General features: G+C 51.4%; 1 protein-coding gene across 1 annotated transcript; it reads left to right on the forward strand.

The window, feature by feature from the left end:
- The first annotated feature begins 13,916 nt into the window (after nucleotides 1-13,916).
- Nucleotides 13,917-18,542, forward strand: LOC100274133 (Glucan 13-beta-glucosidase). The gene is made up of 10 exons (NM_001360544.1): nucleotides 13,917-14,208; nucleotides 14,709-14,815; nucleotides 14,905-15,024; nucleotides 15,874-16,056; nucleotides 16,160-16,318; nucleotides 16,410-16,579; nucleotides 16,663-16,815; nucleotides 17,097-17,449; nucleotides 17,790-17,969; nucleotides 18,235-18,542. Exons 1-10 carry the CDS (start codon nucleotides 14,139-14,141, stop codon nucleotides 18,318-18,320), a joined length of 1,581 nt encoding a protein of 526 aa, NP_001347473.1. The 5' UTR covers nucleotides 13,917-14,138; the 3' UTR covers nucleotides 18,321-18,542.
- The last annotated feature ends 501 nt before the right edge of the window (nucleotides 18,543-19,043 follow it).

Below are 19,043 nucleotides of genomic sequence, written 5' to 3' on the forward strand. Positions count from 1 at the left end.
CTGCGCACCGCCCAATGTGACGACAGGGAGAAGGTCCTGTATGGTCCCCGCCAGCTAAGGGGGGCAACCCAGTCCTGGTGGGAGTCCTACCTTGCTACCCATGCTGACCCTGAAGCTATCACTTGGGAGGAATTCAGCGAGAGTTTCCGTCGGTACCATGTTCCAGAGGGACTGATGATCGTGAAGAAAGAGGAGTTCTTGGCTCTGAGGCAGGGACCCCTGTCTGTTAGTGAATACAGGGACAGGTTTCTGTAGCTATCTCGTTATGCACCTGAAGACGTCAACACTGATGCTAAAAGGCAGTACAGGTTCATGAGGGGTTTGGTGGATCCCCTGCATTACCAGCTGATGAACCACACCTTCCCCACCTTCCAGCACCTGATCGATAGGGCGATCATGACCGAGAGAAAGCGCAAGGATATGGAAGATCGGAAGCGCAAGATGAACGGACCACAGTCCGGGAGCATCAGCCGCCCCCGCTTCTCAGGCAGTTCATCTCAACAAGGCAAGCATGGTCACCCACAGGGATATCAGCATCAGAGTCAGCGTCCGCATCAGCAGCCGTTTCAGAGGCAGTATCCACAGCAGCAGCAGTATCGTCAGAACAGCCAGCAGGGAGGTAACCAGTATCAGAGGCAGAACAACCAGGCACCTCGCCTTCCTGCCCCAGCAGCAAATCAGAGCAACCAAGCAGCCCCAGCACAAGGAGGAGGCAGAGGATGTTTCCACTGTGGAGAACAAGGCCACTGGGCGATGCAGTGCCCAAAGAAGATGGCGCAGCAGCAGACCAACCCCAATGTTCCAACAAGGCAAGGTGTACCTCAACAGGCAGCAGGTAATCGTGGCCAAGCGTACAACCATGGGAAGGTGAACCACTTGGAGGCCGAAGCGATCCAGGATGCACCAGATGTGGCAGTAGGTATGTTCTCAGTCGAATCTCATCCCGCAAAAGTGCTATTTGATACTGGTGCAACTCATTCATTTGTCACTGCAATATGGGTAGAAATGCATAACATCTCAGTAGAGGCAATGATGCCGCCCATGAGGATTAATTCGGTTGGTGGTAAAGTGCAAGCAGATAGAATATGCTCAAATATAAGGGTGGAAATAAGGGGATAGGGTTCCCCAGTGATCTAATAGTAATAGACACCCTTGAAGTAGATGTCATCCTAGGGATGAATTGGTTAATGAAATATGAAGCGAAGGTTAGCTGTGACAAGAGGACCGTAACATTGAAGTCTCCACTCGAAGAGAAAGTAGTGGCTGAGCTAAGGATGCCTAAATCAGCGGAGGGAGATTGTCACCAGATTTCAGTTGATAGTAAGGAGGCCAAACCGCTTGAGGCTATCAAGGTTGTGTCAGACTTTCTAGATGTGTTTCCCGAGGAGCTAACGGGCATGCCACCCGAGAGAAAAGTCGAATTTGCCATAGAGCTTATCCCTGGTACCGCCCCCATTTCCAAAAGAGCCTATCGAGTGTCTGGACCAGAATTGGTGGAACTCAAGAAGCAGATTGATGAGCTATTAGAAAAGGGTTACATCAGGCCAAGTACCTCGCCTTGGGCCGCTCCAGTATTGTTTGTAGAGAAGAAAGATGGTACCAAAAGGATGTGCATAGATTACAGAGCCCTGAATGAAGTCACTATTAAGAACAAGTACCCTCTGCCGAGAATAGACGATCTGTTTGACCAACTCAGAGGTGCCAGCGTATTCTCGAAGATAGATCTGAGGTCAGGTTACCACCAACTCAGAATCCGACCCTCGGACATACCAAAGACAGCATTCATCACCAAGTATGGGTTATATGAGTATACAGTTATGTCCTTTGGTTTGACAAATGCACCAGCCTTCTTTATGTATCTGATGAACAGTGTGTTCATGGACTACCTAGACAAGTTTGTGGTAGTGTTCATCGACGACATTCTCATATATTCCAAAAGTGAGGAAGAACATGTGGAGCATTTGAAGATGGTATTGCAAAGGCTACGAGAGCATCAGTTGTATGCCAAGCTGAGTAAATGCGAGTTCTGGATTCATGAAGTCTTGTTTCTGGGTCACATCATAAACCAAGATGGGTTAGCTGGGGATCCAAAGAAAGTAGCAGATATCCTGAATTGGAAGGCACCGAAGGATGTTCGTGGGATCAAGAGCTTCATTGGAATGGCCGGATACTATAGGCGTTTCATTGAAGGCTTTTCAAAGATTGCTAGGCCAATGACAGCGTTACTAGCGAATAAAGTTGAGTTTAAGTGGACCCAAAAGTGTCAAGAAGCATTTGAAGAACTGAAGAATAGATTGACTACAGCACCTGTGTTAGTTCTGCCTGATGTTCACAAGCCATTCTCGGTGTACTGCGATGCTTCTTACACCGGATTGGGATGTGTGCTAATGCAAGAAGGAAGAGTTGTAGCATACTCATCTCGACAGCTGAAGATCCATGAGAAGAATTACCCCACACACGACCTAGAGTTGGCAGCAGTGGTTCATGCCCTAAAGACATGGAGACATTACCTGTATGGACAGAAATGCGACATCTACACAGATCACAAGAGTCTGAAATACATATTCACCCAGTCAGAGTTAAACATGAGGCAACGAAGATGGTTGGAATTGATCAAAGACTACGAGTTGGAGATACATTACCATCCAGGCAAAGCCAATGTTGTTGCAGATGCTCTGAGCAGGAAGAGTCAAGTCAATATGATGGCCACGTACTCAATGTCATATGAGTTAGCCAAAGAGTTCGACAGATTGAGTCTTGGTTTTCTGAACAGTACACAAGGAGTAACAGTGGAATTAGAGCCCACCCTAGAACGGGAGATCAAAGAAGGGCAGAAGGATGATGAAAACATCAACAATATCCGGCAGCTGATCTTAGAAGGAAGAGGCAAAGACTTTCGAGAGGATGAAGAGGGAGCAATATGGTTCAAGGACCGATTGTGTGTTCCCGACATCAAACCTATTCGGGAGCTGATCCTAAAGGAAGCTCATGAGATAGCCTACTCCATACACCCTGGAAGTGAAAAGATGTATCAGGATTTAAAAAGGAGATTTTGGTGGTATGGCATGAAAAGAGAAATCGCAGAATATGTCGCCATCTGTGATAGCTGTCAAAGAACCAAAGCGGAGCATCAAAGGCCCGCCGGATTGTTGCAGCCATTGCGGATTCCTCAGTGGAAGTGGGATGAGATCGGGATGGATTTTATAGTGGGCCTACCTCGTACCCGGGCCGGCTATGATTCCATCTGGGTGGTTGTGGACCGCTTAACAAAGGTAGCCCATTTTATACCTGTGAAGACAACGTACACCGGAGCAGCGTTAGCTGAGTTATACATGTCTCGGATAGTCTGCCTTCATGGTGTGCCGAAGAAGATAGTGTCAGATCGAGGAACACAGTTTACCTCTCATTTTTGGCAGCAGCTACAAGAAGCTTTGGGCACACATTTGAACTTCAGCTCGGCTTATCACCCACAGACAGACGGTCAGACTGAAAGAACTAATCAGATCCTAGAAGATATGCTGAGAGCCTGTGCGTTGCAAGACAAGTAAGGATGGGACAAAAGGTTACCTTACGCAGAATTTTCCTACAACAATAGTTACCAGGCCAGCTTGAAGATGTCACCGTTTCAGGCGCTCTATGGACGGAGTTGTAGGACTCCGCTGCATTGGGACCAGCCTGGAGAGAGACAGGTGTTTGGCCCCGACATTTTGCTTGAAGCCGAAGAGAATATCAAAATGGTTCGGGAGAATCTGAAGATAGCACAATCAAGGCAGCGAAGCTATGCGGACAGAAGGAGAAGAGAACTGAGTTTTGAAGTGGGAGACTACGTCTATCTGAAGGTGTCACCTATCAGAGGAGTCAGAAGGTTCGGAGTCAAAGGCAAGCTAGCACCCCGGTACGTTGGACCATACCAGATTCAAGCAAAGCGTGGAGAAGTAGCCTATCAACTCAACCTACCAGAAAGTTTGTCGGCAGTGCACAATGTGTTCCACGTGTCGCAATTGAAGAAGTGTCTGCGAGTACCAGAAGAACAGTTGCCAGTGGAGGACTTGGAAGTCCAAGAGGATCTGACCTATATAGAGAAGCCAACGCAGATTCTGGAGTTTGCAGACAGAGTCACCCGGAGGAGCACCATCAGAATGTGCAAAGTCAGATGGGGCCACCACTCTGAGGAAGAAGCAACCTGGGAACGAGAAGATGATCTGAAAGCCAAATACCCCGAACTCTTTGCTGACCAACCCTGAATCTCGGGGCGAGATTCTTTTAAGGGGAATAGGTTTGTAACACCCTGAATTTGGGGTATAAAAATTTCTTTGCTCGTATTCAAAAATTCAGGTGTTACTTCTCTCTTCACATCTTCCCCAAACTCCTCCTTCTCCTTTTTATAGAAGAAGAGTGGTTATTTTTAAGTGTAAAGGTAATTATAATCTAGTAGAAAAGAGAACAATGGCTGTTGCATCATGTTAGAAAGCATTTGTTCTTTTTGGTTGATGAATGAGTTGCTCAATCTTTCATCTAATTATTTATTTTCGCATAGTGTCAAACTGAAATAAATAGAAAAGAGAAAGAAAAAATAAAAGAAAAGGAAAAACAGATTTCAGCCCAGCCCCCCTTCCATGGCCCAGCCGGCCCACCGCGCCAGCCCCCCCTTCCCCCCTCTTTCTCCCCCCCCCTCCCCGCTCGGCCCAACTCCCGGCCTTCCCCCCCCCCCCTCGCGCCAGAACCCCCCCTCGCGGGCCCGCGCACGCCGCAGCCCACCCCAGCTCCCGCGGCGGCCCAGCGCGCCATTCCCCCCCCCCCCCCCGCCAGCCCAGCGCGCGCGCGCTCTAGTCCCAGCCCAGCCGCGCCCCAGCCCAGGTCTCCGCGCGCGTAGCGCGCACGCAGCCGCGCGTGGACGCCCAGCGCCGCCGCCGCTCCAGCCGGGCCCGCGCGTCAGAAGCTTGCGCGCTGTGCTTCTTCCAAATCGGAACGCCTGTGCGAATTTCCAGAGAAGAAAACCGCCCGCGCGCAGTTTTCTTCGCTAGTTGCGCACGATTTCTTCCACCCGTTGTCCAGTTTTCTCGCCACGAACGCCCACGACCCCCTGCGCAGTTCTCGCCATTGCTGCTTCGCCTCGCCGATCTGCCGCCGGAGCCTCGCCTCGCCCCCGCTCTCTGCGTCCCCGTCGCCGGAGTGCCGCGCCCCGCTGCGGCCGTCGTCGTGCGCGCCGCCGAGGTGAGCCCGCCCCATCCTCTCTCTCCTTTCCCATTCTTCCTCCCCCGCCGTACGCGTCTGCTGCGTACCCGTAGCCCCTCGTCGCGCCGTTTCACTTCGCCGGCGAGACCTCGCTCAGTCGCTGCCCGGCGTCGCGGTCAGGGGGACCTGCGCAGCGACTCGTCCCTGCCGCGGACTCCCCTCCGGCCAGCGTGCAGCCCAGCTCCCTTGTGCGCGACTGAACTCCCTGCTGTCGCGGCCTGCAGCGCGCAGCAAGCCCGATCCCCCGACGTGCAGACCCCGCGCGCCCTCGCCTCGTCCCTGCGTGCAGCGGCCGAGTAGCTGCGCACTCGGCGCGCTCAGACCCGTCCCCATGCCGCGCAGCCCAAGCTCAGCGCGCACTCGCAGCACGCCCAGCCGCGTTGACGTTTAGCGCAGTAGCAGCCGTTCGCCGTCGAACCTCGCCCTTGTGCGTCGCAACTGCGTTGCTGCGCGCTCGCCGCTGCCCAGCTCGCCCCGGCCGTTCGTCTACCATCGCCGTGCCTCGCTACAGTTATCTAGCGCATTGCGTACTCGTCAGTCTCGCGCGCGCAATTTCGCACGTAATCACGGGTATCGCGCGCGCCGTCGTCATTGTTTGTAGAATCCTCGCAAGTAGTTTACGTCAACTAAATTGAACTTAGAAATATAATTTTCGCGTTTAAACGTAATATAGGTTGTTCGTCGTCACGTCATTAATTAGCCGCGGTTTGCTAATTATTTAATGTGTCGTGCGTCGCGCAACTAGTGCGCGCGCTCGCGTTTGCTTGCGCGCAGTGCGTCGACGGGACTCCGTCTACGTTCGCCTACCCTTCGTCTACCCCTAGACGACTCTCGTCTACCCCCCCTGTCTACCCCTCGTCTAACCCCGTGCTCGTTCGTGTCGTTCGCCATCGCCCGCGCGTCGCGCAATAAATCGTCGCGTGCTGTCCGCGCGCGTTGTGCGTGCTGTTCACACGTGTCGTCGTGCGTTTTACGCACGCTAATGATTCATCTCACCTAGAATAGCTCGCGCTAAGTAAATATATATTTAAGCAACGGTTATTCGAACAACACACTAATCGGGACTAAGTAGTAATTTTACTCGGCATGTGATTATTGTCTGTTAATATGATTAAGCCGAATTAAATATTATAATTCATATTCGCTTAGTATACATGTGATATCCCTCGACCGTAGTATCAGTCGTCTCGGTTCCGTTCTCGCGTAGTCGTAGATGTGAATTCTTTGTCGCGTGCATATTTATTTGATCTATACTGTTGTATGGTGTACTGTTTTCTACCATTTCAAGAATGTTGGATGTATGTTTGCACTCGCGTAGATATCGGGTCGTTCGTGGAGTCTGAGGGAATTGCAGGAGAAGACCCTGAGCAGCAGCAGCTTGGTGAAGGCAAGTGTCCTCTGACCCATTATGTCCTATTCACTTATAATTCACTTTCCCGCAGTATTTTATTGAAATCTAAGGATTGACTAGCTTTATACTTTACCTTATCCTTGATGACCTTTTGAGTGATTATGGTTAGCATTTTGCTATTGCCTTAATTTAATCAATGAACATGATGTGACTATTTATGATACGATACTGTTATCCTGATTATACTGTTGATCTTGTGATACTCTAGGGGGCTCAGGCTGTTTCCTGAGTACCTCTCCGTAAGGACCTGTCCGTTGAGAGACCACCCGGGATAACAGTGCAACCATGAGGGTGGAATGGGGTGCCCTTAGCTAATTAATTAGAGGAACTAGAAGTGTAGTTGCTTCGCCGTCGTGCCGTCAATGGGGTCCAGGCACAGTGCTTGCTCTGCCGAGGCTGAGTGCCGAGGTTCTTTCGTTTTGTTTTTTAGTCACCCTCCTGCGGGGAGAGGTACTGTGTTTATCAAACTGGAGAAACCTAACGGGCAGCTATGACCTCTAGGGAATCTTTGTAAAGGCTTCGTAGTGAATCCCTGGCCATTCACCTTGGGAGTGAATAAGGGTCTTGCAAGCCCGGGCTAGAGAGGGAATCACGGCTCATGGGTAAAGTGTGCGACCTCTGCAGAGGGTAGTGAAACTGGTATATCAGTTGTGCTCACGGTTAAGAGCAGCCTTGGGATCCTCTTTGATTAGAGATACGAATGGTTCGAGATACAATGGTTCTATTAATGTTGTTGGTTCGATGATGATCGTGATGTTTCCTCGACGAGGAAACGACTCAGGGTATGGTAATTTAATAAAACTTGGCTCCTACTAATAATAAATACATGACCAACTAAAAGCAACTGCTTGAGCCTAACCCCACATAAAGCTAGTCCACTTCAGCCAAACGGGGCATTTGCTGAGTACGTTGATGTGTACTCATCCTTGCTTTACCACAAAACACCAGGTTGTCCACATTGCAACCACTGCTCAGGAGAAGACGAAGTCGTGGAAGGAGACTTCCAGGAGTTCCAAGACTACGACGAGTTTTAGGTGTGGGTTGGCGGCAACCCCCAGTCAGCTGCCTGTGAAGGCCTTATCTTTACTGCGTTTCGCTAGCACTTTGATTTAACTGTTAAGTTGATGACTATGTGGATGTCTATGACTCTGTGATGTAATAAGTTAATACCCTTTTATGTTATTATTCGAGCACTGTGCGATGATGTTCATTTATGTAATCGCTGTGTACGTGAATTCTGATCCTGGCACGTACATAGTTCGCATTCGGTTTGCCTTCTGAAACCGGGTGTGACAGAGGGACTCCTACGCCTCCGGGATACGGATACCTCACTCATCACCTTCTGCGATAAGTAACTCACGTTCGGATAAGCGATTCCGCGGACCGAACAAGTCTTCACGCTCGAAAGCTCCTCTGCCGAAGCGATTCTTCGGGCCTTCTCGACTACGTCGGTGACAGAACCCCATGGACGGGCAAGAGCACGTGTAAGCGGCAAGGCCGACCGAGCCGAGGGATTCCTATGCCTCTGGGATACGGATACCTCACTCATCACCTTCCGTGAAGAGCAACTCTCGCTCGCACAGACAATTCTGTCACCGACGGAAAAGTCCAGATACTCGAAACAAGAGGAAAAGAAGCGCAGCTTTACAACACGTCGAGGGTGTGTTTGGGCCTCGGCGACCGTAGAAAACACACGCTACAAGATGATCCGATCCTGCAGGCCCAGATCTTGACAGTTGAAGGGAGCAGCAGCACCCTCGGCATCGACTACACTTTTGGCGAGGTCCGACCTAGCCTCGGACGTCGACGCGGTCCGAGGATCTCCACTCTGAAGGACGACATCATCATCACGCCCGGGCCATCGCCGCCAGGGTCCTCTTCAAGAATCCGGCTCGAGCAGGCGGCTCGGCTAGTCACCCCGAGGCCTCGGCCAGCTGTCCCCCGAAGGCATCAGCCCGGCCCGAGGCCTCGGCAGATCAACTCCGGCGTCGGTCCCGCTAACGGACGACCCGGCCAGGCTTCGGCCGACCAAGTCTTCTTTTCGAGCCAACTCTACCTCTGTCCGTGCTGACACCGCTACCCCTGGCTTCGGCTCATCGAAGAGCGGCCGAGGGGTTCCTTTAACTAAGCAAGAGAAGCCTCGGACAGCAAGGCCGACCGAGCCGAGGGACTCCTACGCCTCCGGGATACGGATACCTCACTCGTCACCTTTGCACGGGGCGACTCGCGCTTGGTGAAGCGGTTCAGACAACCAACAGGCGAGTCTTAGTGCTCGAAGATGAGGAAAAAACACGGCTCCGCGCCAAAAATACACACACGTTCAGGCCCCGACAGCCACAATGAACAAAAGACCGGCATTCAAGGTGCCATTACAAACGGAACTCCGGTTCCACCTCCGCAGGTATGAACAACCCCACTCGATGGGGGGGCCTGCGGAGCAACAGAAGACCGACGGGCGGCTCGCCGACGCCCGCTCCGGCAGCAACGACAACAGCCCCCGCTCCGGGTGGCAAAACTGCAGCAGCGATGGACTCAGGGCGGACGCTGCTGCAACCTTGCCCTCGCCCACGCCGACGCTCGAGGGGCGAGGACAAGTACAAAGAGCCGGAGGCCCGAAGCGCGGATGGTGGCGGTGATCCCGTCGGCAACGGGGACTTCTCGAGCCGCCTCCACCTCAGCACTGACGACAGGGGCCGTCAGCCCTCCGGCAGATCCCCACTCAGATCCTTCCGGACGAGTAGGGCACCGACCTCCGCGTGGAGGCGCCGTACCGGTGCAAAGGCAGGACCGCCCCAGAACACGAACGCCGCCCTGGCAGCGCGCGACATCTTGGGTGGTCCTCCCGGGCGCACGGCGCGACAACCGCCTTCGCGGCAGGGGGGGCACCGAGAGCCAAGCCGGCGAGCCCAACGCGCTGAGGCTGACGACGCCCGTCGTCGACCAGCCCCGCGTTGTCGAAGTCCGCCCCTCTCATAGGGCCAGTGAGCGCCCTCTCCCTCGAACGCTGAAGGAGAGGCTGACCCACGAAACCGCGCGGGAGGTAGAGCTCCGGCTCAGCCCGGCCTCCACCCCAGCGAGGATGATGAACATCCTTGAAGCTGAGGGTGGGACCAAGATCGCAGCCCGGCTTGCTTCTCCCCACCCAGGGCCTGGTGGTCACCGTCTCGGGTGACCACCGGCGAGGGGATGCAGCCGGGCTGACTGATGAAAATCCTTGAAGCCGAACGATGGCTGAAAGGTACCAACTCCCGCGGAGTTGCGTTCCTCCAACGACAAAGCGGAAGGACTGCGGGCATCCCCCATCCAGGGGCTCGGAAGGTGGAAAGACACGATGCATAAGGGAGCGCGAAGACATGGTCGCCTTTCAAGGGGTCACCCTCCTTTTAAAGGCGACTCTCCCTACTTGCGTCCCCAGCCATCGTGGGCTGAGTCCTCTCCAACACGCTCCAAGGTCCTCCCCCTACGGCGCGGGGGCTGGGTCCCACGCGTCATGCAAGCTGGCCTAGGGCAGAAGAAGCCAAACCGCCGCGCACGGTGCATGCAACCGCCCAACGGTTACAAGCGTCCTTACACTTTCGCCCAGACCAGCGGGTGAAAGGGCGGGCAGCCATGCAGGCGGCATGCAACCGCGCCAAGTGGGCGCACTTCTCCGACTTCCAACACGCCCAGCATGGAGGCCCAGGCCCACGCGTCATGCAACCGGCGTGCCGGATGCTACGTGCGAGCAACTGCACCGCCACTCGTGCCACTGCCACGCCTCCTCGACTGCGGAACCAGTACCGCGACTCGAGGCAACCCTACACACGACCCAGCAGCGCCAGCCTGGCGCGACGGTCAATACGGCCAAAAATGGGCCGGCAGTAATGGCGGTGGCAGGCGGGCAGGAGCAGCGGTCACGTCGTCGGCCAAGCTTACGTCCCATCCGGGGGCAGCGAGAGAACCCTCTCTCACGGCGTGAAGACGATGCGCCCGTGTTCCGTTCCTCGAACGGCTCGCGCACGCGCAACGGCTGCCCCGCGAACCACTCGCCCCGTCGCATTAACTCCGCGGCGGGACAGGCGACGCCTCTGGCAGGAGAAGCAAGTGACGCTTCGCCTTCGCCATAATGACCGCGTCAAAAAAGGCACGCCACGTCATTCGATTTCGTATCCTTTTCCTTTTCCTCTTTCTCTCTCTTACAACAGGGACCAGGAAAGGGGGATACCCCGAAAAGGATCCTTCTCCGTGAAGGAAACAGGCTCCGAGCCTCCCTACTGATCAGAGGTTCGAAGGCTGGCCCCTCGGAAGGGTTTAACAGCCGCCTTAGAGCACGTGGGCTCCACACCCACTACTGGTCAGAGGTTCGAAGGCCGGCCCCTCGAAAGGGTTCAACGGCCGCCTCAGGCCACTCGGGCTCCGCGCCCACTACTGATCAGGGGTTCGAAGGCTGGCCCTCGAAGGGTTCACAGCCGCCTTAGACACAGAGCGAGGGATGACCATGGGTACGTTCGATACATAACCAAGGCTCGGGTTGCGCTCCCGAGGTACCCTAGAACATTTCCGAGACCAGCGGGAACGATCTTGTAACGGAATCCCATCAGAGGGAGGCATCGAGCCCTCGGACCCTGTCGACAGGGGACCGGGTCCGGCAGATCACCTGCAGGTACTTTTGGGCGCGCCTCTGGGCCTCTAGCCGACCCCTAGCAAATGGGGCACGGACGTCCGCTCGGATTACCCGCCAGCAGCTCACCGGAGACACCATGTTCGGCGCCCTCCGAGGGCAACATGGCGCTTTCCCCCACTCCTTGCGGAAAGGCGACGCAGGGGCGTATGTAAAAAAGTTGAGTCTGTCCCTGACCGTCCTCTCGCCCTGTGTAGAGGCTCGGGGGCTGCTCTCGCAAACCCGGCTCCGGCCAAACCGTTGACAGCGTCAACATACCAGCCCGAGAACTTGGGACCCGACCGTGCACCCGGGCTACGGCCAGCTCGCATGAGGGAACGACCAGACCAGCCAAAGCATTGCGCGAGGCATTAAGACCTCAGAGGAGTCAAACCACTCCTCCGAGGCCTCGGGGGCTACACCCGGCGGGTGCGCTCGCGCGCACCCACCGGAACGTAATGCAACCGAGAAAGGCTGGCCCCCTTGCAAAAAAGTGCGACAAAAGCCTCCAAGCGAGTATTAACACTCCCTTCGAGGCTCGGGGGCTAATGTCGGGGACCATAATTAGGGGTACCCTCGAGGCTCCTAATTCTCAGCTGGTAACCCCCATCAGCACAAAGCTGCAAAGGCCTGATGGGTGCGACTAAGTCAGGGATCGGTCCATTCGAGGGACCCGATCACGCCTCGCCCGAGCCCAGCCTCGGGCAAGGGCAGCCGACCCCGGAGGATCTCCGTCTCGCCCGAGGCCCCCCTCCAGCGACGAACATACTTCCGGCTTGCCCGAGGCCCAATCTTCGCCAAGAAGCAACCCTGGCCAAGTCGCCACGCCAACCGACCAAATCGCAGGGGCATTTAATGCAAAGGTGGCCTGACACCTTTATCCTGACGCACGTCCTCCAGTCGACAGAGCCGAAGTGACTGCAGTCACTTCGCCGCTCCACTGACCGGCCTGACAGAAGGACAGCGCCGCCTGCGCTGCTCCGACTGCTGCGCCACTCAACAGAGTGAGGCTGACAGGCAGTCAGGCCCGGCCTCAGGCACCATAGGAAACTCCGCTTCGCCCGACCCAGGGCCCGGACTCGGGCTCAGCCCCGGAAGACGGCGAACTCCGCTCCGCCCGACCTAGGGCTCGGACTCGGGCTCAGCCCCGGAAGACGGCAAACTCCGCTCCGCCCGACCCAGGGCTCGGACTCGGGCTCAGCCCCGGAAGACGGCGAACTCCGCTCCGCCCGACCCAGGGCTCGGACTCGGGCTCAGCCCCTGAAGACGACGAACTCCGATCCGCCCGACCCCAGGGCTCGGACTCGGGCTCAGCCCCGGAAGACGACGAACTCCGCTTCGCCCGACCCCAGGGCTCGGACTCAGCCCTGGCCTCAGCCGACGGTCTCCGCCTCACCCGACCCAGGGGCTCAGACTCGACCTCGGCCACGGAAGACAGACTCGACCTTGGCCTCGGAGGAGCCTCCACATCGCCCAACCTAGGGCGCGGACCGACCACGTCAACGGGAGGCGCCATCATTACCCTACCCCAAGCTGACTCAGGCTACGGGGGACAAGACCGACGTCCCATCTGGCTCGCTCCGCCAGATAGGCAATGATGGCGCCCCGCACGCTCTGTGACGACGGCGGCTCTCAGCCCCCTTACGGAAGCAAGAGGACGTCAGCAAGGACTCGACGGCTCCGACAGCTGTCCTTCCGCCAGGCTCCAGCGCTCCTCCGACGGCCACGACACCACACGAACCGGGTGCCAAAACCTCTCCGGCTGCCACGATGGCATGTACTTAGGGCGCTAGCTCTCCTCCGCTAGACACGTTAGCACTCTGCTACACCCCCATTGTACACTTGGATCGTCTTCTTACGCCTATAAAAGGAAGGACCAGGGCCCTCTTACAAAGGGTTGGCCGCACAGGAGGACGGGGCGACGCGTAGAGTCCCTCGCTCTTTCCCACGCGGACGCTTGTAACCTCCTACTGCAAGCGCACCCGACCTGGGCGCGGGACGAACACGAAGGCCGCGGGATTTCCACCTCTCTCACGCCCGTCTCCGGCTGCCACTTTCCCCCCCTTCGCGCTCGGCCTCGCGCCGACCCATCTGGGCTGGGGCACGCGGCGACATTTCACTCGTCGGCCCAGGGACCCCCCGGTCTCGAAACGCCGACACATCCCTAAGCTCAAGTACTTGTACTAGATAGCACTGTTACTACATACTGGCACTTTATCAAACATACTGACACTAGTACTAGAACCAGATCAGAAGCATCAGCAGACAGGGAGGGATGGCAGTAGGATGAGCTGTCGAGGATGGACGGCGAGCTAGCGTACTGATAGGTTGAAAATCTAAAATCACTATTTTCGGATATCCATCGGGTACCCGCGGGTAAGAAATCAAATCCATACCCGACCCGTAATAAAATCAGGTCGGGTACGAATAGGATCTATGGGTCAAATTTTGTGTCCGAATCTGTACCCGACATGTCAGATATCCGATGGATATCCGAACCCGCGGGTAAAATTGTCATACCTAGAGACGGATCTTAAACTGCTGATGTAGTTACAGTCAAAGCCGTTGTCTCGGGGCGCATCTACTTCCACGGACGGTCTCTCCTGTCGGCTGCCACCGTCGCCGAGAACCTTTCTTTTTTGTGGATTCCTACCACTCCCCCGACGAGGCAAGCAGCAAGCGTTAATTCCATTCCTTAATTGCCAATGGCGACCGCCTTCGCCAGTACGGCCTTGCGGCGGGCGCCTTGGGATAAACTCCACGGCAAGGAAGGCATCCGAAGCCTCGGGGGCCTTAATAGCTTCTTCCTCCCGTGGCTGAGACTCTGGTCCCGCGGGCTGGTAGGGCATCGGCATGGGTGGTCTTGCTGTCTCCGCCTTCGTGCTGTTTTCTTGGGTGCTTTTCTTGTCCTGCATCTTCTCAGGTGAGATGCTTGTTTGTGCACTTTAGAGTCCTGATGAGTTTATGTCTTTCGGGGAGCAAGATTCTATGTTGAGCTAATTTCAGGCAAATAGTAAACTCCAATCACTAGATGTTGGTGCAAAATGCAAATAATCCATTATGATATACATACCAATGTATTAGAATTCTGCATGGACAAGGACAAAAAGATATTGATGATTGAAGAACTGCACTGTATTCACATACAGTTTTTTGGTATACTTTTAGCGATTCCACTTATGTATATTTTAAAATAAATTTGAACTGAAATATGCAATTTTCTGTATACATTGTTGATATTGTTTATCTAACTGAGTTAAATATACCTTTGTACTATTGAAGAAAGTAGTTAGTAAAATTTGCTGAAAATTTTACAGTTCAGTGATTCTTGTTAAAAATGGTAATCAAGCTGCAAGTCTTAGGTTGTATGGTGTTCTCAATAAAAGTTTTGCATAACACCATCTGTGGCTATTTTCTCTGCAGTGGATGGACTGTCTAAAGTGAGGGGTGTTAACTTGGGAGGATGGTTGGTCATTGAAGGGTGGATTAAGCCATCACTTTTTGACGGGATTCCAAATGGGGATATGCTCGTAGGTGGATTGATCTTAGTTATTCACTGTGTGTTCTTGGTAAACTGATGCCTGCATGGTTTTAATCCTCTATGGGGTTGTGTTTGCAGGATGGGACACAGGTGCAGATCCGCTCAGTGGTATTAAACAAGTATGTTAGTGCGGCCAATGGTGGTGGCTCAAATGTGACAGTGGACCGTGATGTGGCCTCAACGTGGGAGACATTCTGGGTGAGAGTACATGGAATGTATTAGTTTGATTTCAAAGAAATATTAGTCTGCTGCTTTCTGTTTTACAAGGGGCTAATTCTCTGCGTTATTACGGCAAATGATAGTATCTCAAACGTATTGGTCTGATTTCAAAGAAGTATGAAATGTATTGGCCTTACTGTTTGTTTTAGTTAAACTTTACATTAGGGTAAACCTACAAGAACTGCTTAAGTACAGGCTAAATTCTAGCTATACCTCTCTTGCTATGACCTTAAGTATGTTGTAATAGACTACCCCTTAATTGCACTCCAAGTTATGCCACTGGGTAAAATTTCTCAGCTTTTGCTATATTGTTTTTCTGACTTAGTTTGACCAGATATCATGAATTGTTATTCTTTAGTTCTTATTAATCATTATCATTAAATCAGTGGCCATGGCCACTGGTGTTTCACATTAGGATATATATCACATTACAAGAAACTAATGATAATTTAAACCGCTGAAAGTTTAATTGAACACTGAATTGCATAGGGGAAGGACTGCTGGTACATTTTGTGTTGTGTGGTCAAAATGTTTGTACACTCAACAGCCATGCGCTTCCGAAACAATTTTAACGCCAATTTACATGTAGGATTGTCATGAACAGATATGGGACATCTATAGTTTAACAGTTTTTTTTCCTTAAATAGTTAGAAATATGATCATTATCATTTTATTATCTTTTGCGATGTGGTTAGTATTGAAGCAACCGCAAGTCATTGAATTGGTATAATGCTATTATTTACCTGCACCTTTTGGTTTTCTAATTGTCATTCCTCTTAGTATTGGTTGAGCTTAAGTATGGCCTTAGTGGTTTTCCTTTTAAAACAGCTTTGGAGGGTTTCAGATAATGAATTTCAGCTTCGGTGCCTTGGAGGTCAATTTTTGACATCAAACAGTGAAGATGGTTTGATCTTGGCTACTTCAAAGCATCCATTGTCCACTGAAACTTTCTCCATTGAAAGGAATGCTAGAAGGGTTCATATCAGACTTCTGAATGGAGGCTATGTGCAAGTATTGCTCGGTCCATAATTTCAAAATTGTTATGTGATTGTCCCTTAGTCGCCTTCATGCAAGCTGTGCCATTAATAAGACATTGCAATCTCCTTTAACTTAGGCGACAAACGATCATCTGCTTATTTCCACTTATCAATTCCAACCAGGATGGGATAATAATTTAGCGACATTTGAATTGGTGATCGTTGCCAATAACTTGCATGGGGACTACCAGCTTGCCAATGGTTATGGCCCTGACAAGGCGAAGATGGTCTTAGAAGTATGTCTTTGGCACTCACTTTCTTTGGAATTTGCTGGACAAATCCTCTTTACTTTATGCATAACATCCCTTGACTCTTTTGCTTTTTAAGGAGCACAGAAGAAGTTTCATTACAGCAAAGGACTTTGATTTCCTGTCTCGCCACGGAATTAATACTGTGAGAATTCCTGTCGGATGGTGGATAACACAAGATCCTTATCCACCTTCTCCATTTGTTGGAGGGTCTTTGGCAGCCCTGGACCTAGCATTTTCATGGGCACAGTATGCCGTGCCTCCAAACTCTTCTTTGCAGTATTTAATATCCCTGACCTTTCCTGATGCTATATTTACTTCTGTTGGATTAGATCTTATGGTTTGAAATGTATAATCGATCTTCATGCTGCTCCTGGTTCTCAAAATGGAATGGAACATAGTGCGAGCAGGGATGGTTCTGTGGCCTGGCCCTCTCCTGAATATATCTCACAAACATTGGAAGTCATTGACTTCCTGGCGACAAGGTATTCGTTCACCTATCATTTCAGCTTAAACCGTTTGAATGGTACTACCTCCGTTCTCGAATATTCGTCGCCCGCTAGTTCATTTTTGAACGAAACCGCGACAAATTAAAAAGAACGGAGGGAGTAATTACCTGCAATTCTCCTGAGCTGGTTATGTCAGCGATTGCATCTTCTCTCACTGAGCATGAAAACTGCATTTGCTAGTAGCTTCTGATGTTCTTAGATATCCTAGTCTGTCCTTGGAATGTTATAGGCGACTTTCCTGGACTTGTGTTTTGCAGGTATGGAGGCCATCCTTCCCTTTTGGGTATTGAGCTTCTGAACGAACCTTCTGCAGCTACAGTTACTTTAGATGTTCTTGTGTCCTACTATATGAGGGGATACCAAATTGTGCGAAACCATTCGTCAACTGCATATGTTATTCTCTGTCAAAGAATTGGGAATGCAGACCCAATTGAACTGTTTCAAGCTGGTATTGGTCTTTCAAATGTCGTAGTTGATTTACACTACTACAACTTGTTCAATCCATACTTTGCCACCATGAATTCCAGTCAGAATATTGATTTTATTTACAAGATGAGAGCACCACAGTTACAAGACCTTAAGGGCATGAATGGGCCTCTTGTCTTCATTGGTATGTTTACTACCCTACGACTTACATTTTTACCGTAGCTCTTCTTTGCTGGCCCTTCTTCAAATTAATAGTCCCCCTGCATACTATTGTCCTGTATTGGTTCCATCTTATTTTTTAAATCTGGAGTTTTGACCAGTTAGGCATTACACTTCCTACATTTTTTTCCAGTACTGATGGATAGAGGTCACTTGAAAGTTGAAACATGTGTGCTAAACCACCAACAGTCCCTCTTGTTCTGTTTATTTTGTTCCAGTCCTACTAGATTATTTCCAAAATCACGTACTGGCACGCATCATCCTGATTTGTACTGAACATGCTGTTGTGTCCCTATGTTGTTCAGGTGAATGGGTTAATGAATGGGACGTGCAAAATGCATCTCAGTATGAGTATCAGAAGTTTGGCAGTGCTCAGTTGGATGTTTATGCCAACGCTACCTTTGGGTGGTCGTACTGGACACTTAAGAATGACATGATCCATTGGGACTTCGAGTGGAATATTAAGAATAAGTACCTATTATTCAGTAAGTACACTGGCCATGCTAAACCATGCCTGTATTTCGTCTATTACGTCATTGATCTTACAACTCGGAAGCCAAAAGCCATGACTATTGTTAAATTGTGTTTTCTGGTACTACCCTGTCATAACAAGTAACTGATGATTCCATGTATGCATAAAGGAGATATTGTAAAATAATCTTTTTTTTAATTCTGTGGACATTTTTGGACAGATACTGAGCCTGTTTTGGATCTCACAAATTCTCACCATAATATGCATCTTCTGTCTAGGTGGTTCATCCATGCTGAAGACACCAAGCTTCCTGCTGCTGCTAGCGTTAGGATGGGGAATTCACCTGATCATCATGCCAAGATAACCTGGATTCTAGGAACTAAGCTGATTGGAAGTGTGGATGTACACATAGACTACTCAAATCCGAATTATAGTTGAGGCAAAATTGGTGCATATATCTTTCTTATATAAAGTCATGTAGTTGCTCCTAGGTTTCTCCAGTTTTTTTATGAAAAAAAAAGAAATCCTGGATTACTCGAACATCTCGTAGCACACCTTCGTAATGCAATATGTTACTCAGCTGACGAAATGTTCAGGTGTGTACAGCGTGCCATTTGATATTTTTACTTTTGAAGATGTTGAGGTATCATTTGTTCAGGATGGAGACAGTAGCACTGGACCTCATGCCATCTCCAGCAAGCCATGTAAATGGCCGTGCAAAATATTGTTTTGCATTGTAGATTGTACTGTTTGTAGAGTGAAATTCGGAATAGTGAGTGAGATAGAGAGTGGAATAGAGAGTCTGTTGAACATAGAGGTTGTTTGGTATTACGTCTAAACTGCCACCTCCCGCCATACTTTTGTTGCCGCAGCTGTGGCACAGCTGATTCGGCCGCCGCGGCTTAGGAGCGGCGCCGCGCGCGTCAGGAACCAAACTGGCCCATAGTCTCCCAGAAAGTACAACGGGTGTAGCTATCTTAGGATGGAGGATGATACATGAAAGTTATTTTTTTAAAAAAAATAAAAAAATCAAAAAACCATGGAATCTAATCTATGAATTATTTATTATTTAATTTTATGTTTAAGT

This window comes from Zea mays, chromosome 9 (genome assembly GCF_902167145.1).
Source record: "Zea mays cultivar B73 chromosome 9, Zm-B73-REFERENCE-NAM-5.0, whole genome shotgun sequence".
Classification (NCBI taxonomy): Eukaryota; Viridiplantae; Streptophyta; class Magnoliopsida; order Poales; family Poaceae; genus Zea; species Zea mays.